At 36.6% G+C, this 9,672-nt stretch overlaps 1 protein-coding gene across 1 annotated transcript; it reads left to right on the forward strand.

The window, feature by feature from the left end:
• Positions 1-2,114: 2,114 nt before the first annotated feature.
• LOC104532707 (poly(A) RNA polymerase GLD2-like) lies at positions 2,115-7,396 on the forward strand (the record flags this gene model as incomplete). Its single annotated transcript, XM_010177975.1, has 6 exons — positions 2,115-2,269; positions 2,901-3,026; positions 4,472-4,718; positions 6,202-6,316; positions 6,437-6,528; positions 7,330-7,396. Coding segments are annotated over exons 1-6 (802 nt in total), but the record flags the coding sequence as incomplete, so codon positions are not given.
• Positions 7,397-9,672: the final 2,276 nt, after the last annotated feature.

Genomic DNA, 9,672 nt, shown 5'->3' on the forward strand with positions numbered 1-9,672 from the left:
CGCCAAGGCGGTCTGGCAGCCGCGGTGAGTGCCCTTACAGCCGCTGTCGGGCAGTGCTGCTGCCGCACGCCTCTCTTTTGGCCTCGCGGAGGTAACTCCGTCGTTGCGTTTCTTTCTGGTATTAACAGCATTTTTTTTTTCCTGGTATTTGCGACTTCAGAGACTAAAAAGAACGTGTTACTTTGGCAGCTCAATCTTGACTTCTGGTGCACGATTGTATTACTGATGAATTATATCCATAAGCTGCTTACATATACCGCGTGTGGTCCCAAGAGTGCCGGGGCTGCTTAGACATGAACGAGGTGTGTTAACAGTTGTTACGTTGCCTGTCTGGGCTGGAAATGGAAAAGTTTAGACTGCACATAAATGTAATTAAGGTTAAATAAATTAGTTTCATGAATACATGACTCTTCTCATGCTTTGCTCCACCCCGGGGAGGGGGGTGGAAATTGTGAGAGCCTTAATCTTGACAGATTTTTTTTTTGGAGCTACTATGGCAATGTACACGTAGGTCATACTGGGTTTTCACTAGTGTGGGTTGTCATCGCAGGAAGTAAGGAACAAAGTCAAACCTGAGCAAATAAACTCCATGGTATTTATTTGCCTGTGTTCCATGCTAATGCTGCCTGCAGTGGCAGTCAGAGCCTTCTGAGGAGGTTAAAACGTGACAACAGTCCGTAGTGGTAGGTGAAAGAAGACTTCAAGGCTGTGGTAACGATGAGACCTTACTACAGTAAAGTTAGGAATAACTGATTTTATTTCAGGGTATGAGAGAATACCTATTAAAGTAACTGTCAATATAATAACTTCTTTTGTTGTTGTTCGGTAATTGAGAGAATCTAAAAGTGATACTTTAGTTTTATTCCAAACTTAGATTACTGTCTGACGATAGGATTTACATGCCAGGTCATGGATCTATCAGCACTTTTCCCAATTGTATTACTGAAGCATTGAGTTGATAAAAAAGCTTTTACCTAATGACTGGGGAAATACTGCCATTGCTCTTATGACTTCTAAATGTTGCAGTTAAGTTATTTGAAAAAAAGTCTTCCTTTTGTATTTGAATCCTGGTGTTTCACTAATTGGATAAATTTTCATATGTATTGAGATCAGTCATATACAACTGTGTTTGCCAGCAACTCATCTTCTTTGTTTGCAGGGTTTTTATTTAAGACTGAAACAAAAAAAAACAAATTAAGAAAGTTGGAAATAATGTCAGGTGTTCACTGCAGCTAAGAGATATGTACAGTACTGATAACTGGTTTTAAAAATCTTCTGATATAGTTTTTCCAATATGAAGACTTAACTTCTATTGTTTCCAACATACAATTTTAGCTTAAGGTGAAATACTGATGGTTTGCAAAATGGATGCAGTACACAGTTTAACATCATGTAGAGGCAAAGATTTTATTTTTCATACAACCTTTCTGCTAGTGTGTAATGCGTGTCATGATACAAAAGCAAATGGCAGTCAGTTGTGCCAGAGTAAATTTTAAATTTAAAAGATAGCAAACCTACATTTTTCTATCACAGAATACATTCAGTAAGTAAAATAACACTATATGTCTGATATTCCTAAAGCATAAGTACATTACTTCCAGTTTGCTCTCATCATTTGTCTCCTTTGCCTATTATGTAATGAAAAAAACCCCAAAACTTACAGTTCATTATCAGCTGCATCTTTGTGTTCTTATGATGTAGTCAAGTGTTTCTTCCTATATATTGTGAACCTGTGGAATGCCTGAAATAAGAAATATTCCACTGTAACATGTTACTTTTCCTTGAGATGAAAACTCTTATATCTTGTATCATATAATTTTTCTGAAATTAAAATGGAGGGGAGCAAATCAAAGTTAACTTTTAAACATAAATAAAGTAGTAATGATGAAACTTAATTGTATATAGTATTTTTATTTAGTGTCTTGGCCTGGAAGGAGATGAAACTAAGTCACAATCACAGTTCTTCTAAGCAGTTTCTGGAAATATATTCTAGATTATTTGAATTTTTTAACAAAGAGTTTAAAATGTAACTAGTATCTCTGTTGCCTAATTTTTTTATTTTTTTTTTTGAATGTAGGTGGGAGGATACATGTTCACTTCAAGTAGAAAGGAGCATGTTCCCAAATTCCTCCAACTTGGGTCGTCCACCCTTCCCTCCAAAACATCAACAACAGAGTAATTTCTTCAAGAAGCTTCCTCTAAATATACCACCTACTCTTCTCTCTCACCAGCCAATTATTGATGCTCAGTTTAATTTTCAGAATGCAGCGTAAGTACAGTAAGATTTGATTGTGGGGATTGGGTTGAAAAAGAGAGTTAAGTCTTTTGAAAGAAGTGTTTCTGTTTATGGAGAATGTTAAGAACAGTGAAAAGCATTAAACTGCATTAAACTTTAAAAAAGAGGAAGGTGTTGTGTGTAAAACAGAGCTGTATAATTTCTGTTGCGAACCTGCAAGGTTTAATGCTCTCCTGTGTTATGCATAGTGCATGAGATGCCATTGCGCTGAATTAAGAATCCACAGTTCAGTTTTAAAGCTCTCCAATTTTATTTGTTTTCTGAGGAGAACAGGGAGGAGGTGAGAAGGGGAAGAAACATTTATTCTTGGGCCTAGATTTGAAGACACCAGAGTGTTCTTTAGGCTCTTAAATTTAACAATGCCTTAAGTTAATTTGTTTGCTGACCTCTTACATGTGTGCTGTAAAGAAGACCATCTTCTACTTTTTAATGAAAAATATGTTATATACTGAAATATCTCTTCATTTTGGATAGGAAAGACAGTTGTTTTGCTTCTAAGAAAAAAAAATGACAGATGTTGCTGAGTTTCATATTCACTTAAGAAAATCTACCAACCCATAAAAGGCATCTTAGTTTTCACATGAATAACATTTATGGACTGTAGTCTTTCCAGGGCTCTTTTGAGTGGGAACCTTGCAACTATTCCAGCTGTTACACTGCCATCAATGATTTCTGGAAATGGCAGTCCAGTATGTACGTCTGATGCCCCCACATCATTCCGAGGAAGAAAGTAAGTTCTGTAATGTGCCTACTGAAACTTGTCTAATACCAATTTCTTGTGCAACTTGAATTTTGTTAGAAATTGCAAGAATACTGAATAAAATGGTTTTTCAATGAAGCAGGTCATGTTATGGCTCTTTAAAGAGCTGTGTACCTGCTTTTGAGAATTTTACTACTCGCAAATGACTTAGTATGCATAGTGTTTCTCTTCCAACAGCTGTAGGCTTACAGAACTGTGCCTTAGTAATACTATAATGGACGGGAGGCTGTGTGTGCTTGACTAAAAGAAGGTTTGTGTCAATAAACTGGGTGTTCTCTTCCTGTTAATTTGTCAAGTTAAGAGCAAGACTGCACCCTCAACGTTTTATGGGAATCATGATGTTTTTCTGATGACACTAGATATTTCTCCTCATTTTCTTAATTATGTCATGCTTTATTTTTCAAATACAAAGTGCTAAACTCAAGCATATATAAGGATTTTTTAAAGAGGAATTTTGTGGAAACAGTTTTTCTACTTTTCAAAAAACTAAACTTACTTGAATTTACATAACTTCCTTTGTTATTTTAGTTGCAGCAGAAAGAGGAATTTCAGATGAATGTATAGTTTTATTTTCTTTAACATTTTAGAAAAAAATTACTTCTTATCAGTTTGGAAATAGTAGTTGATATGTGTTTGTAATAATTCTGTGACTCAGCTGTTAAGGAGTAAGCTTCACATAATCTGTGATTCAAAACTATTTCCTGTATGGTATTTCTCTTCTGTATTCAACAGATGAGAAAATACGTAAATATATATACCATTAAATATATGGTAATAAGTTGTAGTTGAGTATATAACCATCACATGAACTAAAGAAGTTCCTGTTTTCACTCTCCATGTGTGTTTTCCTCTTCACCAGTCTAGTTTATGGAAAGCTATGCTGTGTTAGGAGATTTGCAGTCAATTCATTAATCCTTAGATCTTGAGTCATTCTTCTTAAGGTATTTTTGTTGAACATGAGTTCATGCAAGTTTTCGCAGTCAAAATAGGGTAAAACAGCATTATGTTTTGATTTAATGTTGCATTATGAGTTCCTTTAAGATTGTGAGTAGGTAATGTTATAAGAAATTCTCTCAGACCTGAAAACTGAGATGATGACTCTTCAGTTAAATTTTTATTTTTAATAATACTATCTGTCCAGGTCCACAAACTACTTTCATGCCAGCTTTTCTGACTACAAGCTACAAGGGTAGCTGCACTTCTGCAGTTGTGTGTTCTCTTTTCCTAGTCCAGGTTTATTTCACCTAATATCTAGGATGCGCATGCCTTTTGTTCTGTAGAATACTTGCTTTTAATGAAATAGTCTCATAATTAAACATTGGTATTTGTGCTTTGAGCAACTGTCTTTTAATCATAGGTCGGAGCTTGCAAACTAGAGGAATTACTGGTTGGTATCTTTTTTTGTTGTTATTTAGGAGACTAAGCGAACAAAGTCTTCCACATGACGTCAAACGGCAGCGGTTTCATTCACATTGTTCTGAACCAACTGTAGTTAACCAAGCAGTGCCTTTACCAGAAGAACGGAGATACTCCTTCCCGGGATCAATTCAGTCTCCACTGTTCCATGCAGATTACATACCAGATTTAAATCCATTGCATCCAGTGCAAGATACTTTGTTTCCAGACCCTATAAAAACCACGCTCCCCGTGGCCAAAGATAAGGTAATATCTTTCTATGCCTATGCTTTACATCTTACTTCTGAGTAGACAGGGTTCAATGGTGCTCTGGGAGACCACAAAAATTTCTGCAACGTTCTTTGATAGTGTCGGGGAGTCTCTATCATTAGAGCTGTCATTAGAATGAATATCAGTAAATGTGGCTGCCACTATGGTCCTATACAGCCTCCTTGTGCGACTTTGAGTTTGGAGCCTTTTTAGGGGTCGGGGTGGTGTTTGCTTGTGTTGTTTGGTTTCCATACTAGCGTCAGGAAACATACACATGTGCTCCAGGAAGTAGAAAATGGAGGGATGGTCCATTTGACACATGACTTGAGGGCAGGGAGAATCCTAGTGACAGTGTTGTGAAAGAGAAGCACTTAATACCTCCTTCCACCAAAGATCTGACTACTTCTTTAATAGTTTGTGTGGGATAAAAAAAGAAAGCTCACTCAAATCAGTTTTAGTGTTTTTTTTCTCCCTGTTACTGACTGTGATAGTTTCACTGGGTCAGCCCTTGGCTAGTAGCCAACACAGCCATTCACCCACTTCCCTCCACCCCCAAGGAAAGGGGAGAAGGTCGGGGAGCAAGGATAAGGGGGCTTGTAGGTTGAGATAAGAACAGTTTAATAATAGAAATAAAAGAAAACTTAAAATAATACTAATATTAAAATAGTAGTGATAATGATAACAGTAACAAAATATGCAAATGAGTGATACTCAGTGCAACTGCTCACCACCAACCGACCAAGCCTGGCCCGTTCCCAGTTAACAGTCCTGGAGGAGCCTCAATCCCAAACAGAAACTGCAATTCTGGAGACCCCGAGAGAAAGCCAGAGAGAGATAAAAGAGGAAGAGACCTTCACTGATATACTGGACATGACATGATATGATATGGAACATCCCATTGGCATATCTAAATGCAAATTTAGGTTAATTAATTTAAATATTCCTCATCCCCTTAAATTTTGTGCTTGTGGACTAACAGAACACAAAGTCCTTCACTTCCAGCAACAAAAATGCAAACACTGGTGCATTATCAGTGTCTCTCTCATAACGAGTCCCAGGCTGAAAAGCAAAACGCAGCACTATTCTAACTACTGGAAAAGAAACCCAGCTCTGTTCCAGCTAAAAAACAGGACACTGATAGGCAAACTGTTGATGTTGATGTCAACAGAAGATATCTCTGGTCTTTCACTGCTTATTCCCTGAAAGGCTGCAGATACTCATGAGGCAAAAATTATTTTCTATGGATAGACATTTTATAATAGATCAAACAAATTTAAATTTAAAACCTTTGCAGAAATGTCTTCTGGGGAGTTGTTCAGTATGAAGTCAAATGCTGTAAAACTCTAGACAATGGAATAGGTCGTGTGAAATTATGCTGGATTTTTTTTAATGCAGTTGTCTGTGTTTCATGTAGTTGCATCTCTGGCAGGAAAGAATGTTCACTTCTCTGTTTCTTTACTTTTTGAATGTGTGTGTCAAGTTAAGTCAGCAGGTTTTGGAGTTGTTTCAAGCATGTCAGCAACAGACCTGTGATTTGAACAGAAAAGAGCTCTGCAGAACAGAACTCCAGAGAGAAATTCAGCTAATTTTTCCACGTACGTTTTGAATTTGATTACTTAATATCAGTTTGAATGTTCTTCAGGGTCATGGTTCTTCTTTCCTCTTAAATTACAGTATGTCACATCACGTTTCATTCTGTGATTCTTCTGTTACAGAGAGCAGACTCTTTTTGGTTGGGTCCTCACTGAATGGGTTTGGCACTCGTAGCAGTGATGGTGACTTGTGCCTGGTGGTTAAAGAAGAGCCAGTAAGTAATTTAAAGCACACATAGTTAAAGTCTGTTTTTAAAATGTATGTGCTCTTACAAAGCTGGATTCTAAAATGAGAAACAAATGGTCAAATCCTTTTGATTTAATAACATTTTTACACTCATAATAGCTATGAACTGTGGGCACAATGTTGCAAATATGAATGTAACCCTATAAACCCTGTAACCCAACAAAACATTCAAAAAATAAGTATTATTTTCACTCCATAAGTGAAGAAAGCACAGCAAAACAGGGGAGTAAACTGACTAGAATCATGAAGAAAACTGTTTAGAGAACTCTTAACTAATTTTAGATAAAGGACAACTTCTAATAAGTACAATTTTGAAATTTTATTATTTAGATTCATAGCCACTAGTTCTAGTGAGCAGGTGTAAGAGGGAATTTGATATGCAAAATATCTTAAGTATTTTTGGTGAGAGAAAATGTGTGAGTAAAATTTAGGTTGAGGGAAAAGATGTAACAAAAAAGAAATCTAGAGCATAATTTGGAAGAATTGAAGCATCCTTGAAAAGGAAGGAAAGGACATTTTTGTGTAAGTGGGACTATGTTTCCATCAAGTTCTAAGATTTTGAATGTCTGAGTTACTTTGCATATTGAATATTAATTGTTCTGTCTGGCTTTTGCCACACTAATGTATATCTAGGCTGTGGAATATGTTGCTGTACGTGTTCATGTCTTATTCGGAGAACAGATTTTACTTGAAAAGTAAAGCATGCTTACTTGGAACACCTAAATGAGAGATACTAATGTTTTTCTTTAATTTTAATGTCGTATTTCAGGTAAATCAGAAGACTGAAGCAAGGCATATACTCAGCTTAGTCCAAAAACTCTTCAGTACTAAACTTTGTAAGTTCCTGGCTACAGTGAGGTGGTAAGATTTTTGGCAGTTCTGAAAGAAGTATTGGTGAACATTTGTAACTAATTTATGTAATCGCATCTTGTCAAGCATTAATCACATTATTGTTTGGAGAAAAGCTATAAATATTTAGTAATGTTACTTGGTGCTGATGGATTGCAATTAGAAAAACATAATGTTTGCCTTGCAAACTGTTGGACTTCAAGAATTGGTAGCATCTAAAATGACTTTTGAATTGTGGACCACAGCTGGGTAGGGGAGGGAGGTAGATTTCTGTTTTGGAAACTTCTGTTAGTGAACTTTTAGTATTTTGGGTTGCAGTACCTTCCCAGGGACAGTACTCGTAAGAATTTGTGAAATACGGTGTCACTCACACCAGACTGTAGAATTGATTTGGGTTGGGGAGGGGGCCTTGATACTAGTGAAATAATTAACTTAGGTTCCTAGTGAAGAAAACATTAAATGTTGACAGTGCCAGTCATAGTACCTACAGGAGAAAGAGTTCAATTCATAGTTCTTACAAATTGTTGCTTAGACTCCCTTCAGATGAATTCACATGAACAGTTCTTGACTTAAATGTGAAAGCCTCCTACTTCAAAGAGGCTTTTGTTACCATTCTTTGAATTATAAAAGACACTGTCATTTCTTGATATCAATGACTCTGTCCCCATACTTCTTAGAATTGTGATATATTCTTTAATGTTCCTCCTTATATTGCTGTTATGAAAAGTCCTGCAATAGTAAAAGGAAGAAACCATAAATTTAAATGCAGACCTCCAAGATTTCTTCATTGACAAGTGTGCATACCCAAATTTCAACAGTTCACTTGAAGAGAGACTTGATACATCCATTGCAGAATAGGCATCTGATATTTAATAGCTTATTTTGATTGTATATTGATGTTTGCATATGGAGTTTAGAACTTAGTCTGCGTTTGCCTAGGATGCAAGTTGTTCCAGTGCTTCTGAGATAAAGTAGTTGTGATTTCAGGGATCAGAAAGGGAGTATCTCAATATACTATCACTGTGATAAAGTAGTTGTGATTTCAGGCATCAGAAAGGGAGTATCTCAATAAACTATCACTATCTTCTTTTTTTCAAGAGGTTGTGTTCTGTGACAGCTTCAGACAAAATCGATTTTGTTTGCTAGGGAACATGAGTATCAGAAAGGCATGTTGGTCACGTGGGAGAGATCACTGAAGGTTTTTGTTTGTGCCATTGCTCATTTTTTATTCTTTCCTAATTCTCTGTTATCTTACAAATGCCTTTGGTCAGCTTCATTTAATCAAAATGTTCTTTGGAAGGTGAGGCTGGACAAAACACTACTGATACTACTGCTCCTGTCAGACTCTTAGTTGTGTTATGCAGACTTCTTAGATCATCTCTTCATCATCTTAGCATCACTGGGGGCATGAATTCCTGTACCTAGCTATCTGTGCTTGTGCCTGTCTATGAATGTTCTGCGGATAGAACTGATAAACAAAACTTGTTTGAAAATGTTCACCTGATTCAAACTGAAAAGGCTTTGCCATATGGATCTTTCCAGTTGGATTTAGCTCACTTACAAACTGTAGCTCAACTATGCTAAGGTTCAGTACTTCTGAAACAAGAGGATTGCCCTGTTATTTTGATCAAACCTTATTTAGGCAAATATAATTGCTATCATCCATAATTTCAAAACAGCTTGTGAGTTGGTTTTGGTTCGGACTGGAGTGGGAGTTTTCCCAGGCTAGACCTCAGAAAAAAATAGATTCATATACTTTTTCTTCAGGAAACGATCTTAGCCATATGTAATTCAGTGGTGTCCTTGTTGGCACTACTGCAGTTTTGTGGAGTCAGGTTTATGTGCTTATAAATGGCTGTTCATTGTTGGCTCCAGATTGACTGCTAAGTTCTTTTTTAATAGAACGGCAGTTTTAAGTGATTTCCTACCTTCTACTGTCTTCAGAAGTCAGCTGCCACTTAATCATTGATGGGAACTACAAGTACATATGTTTAAAGAGAGAGCCTACAGAAACTGTAGTTCTTCTGTTACTTCAACTTCAACCAGAATTCTAGGTTTGCAACTTTTAGAGGGTTATGCTGCTGCTGGGTACAAGCAAGTGTAAGGTTTGTCTGTACTAAGCATCTTTAAGAACTACAGTTTAATTCCAACAGTATTGTGTATTCTATTGCGTGTGCTTTTTTTAATGTCCTAAAAAGTATGAACCTTCTTCTGATCATTATTTTTTAAGTTGGGAAACAAGGAAGACCCAGGGAACTACAGG

Source organism: Antrostomus carolinensis, unplaced genomic scaffold, assembly GCF_000700745.2.
Source record: "Antrostomus carolinensis isolate BGI_N321 unplaced genomic scaffold, ASM70074v2 scaffold32531, whole genome shotgun sequence".
NCBI lineage: Eukaryota > Metazoa > Chordata > Aves > Caprimulgiformes > Caprimulgidae > Antrostomus > Antrostomus carolinensis.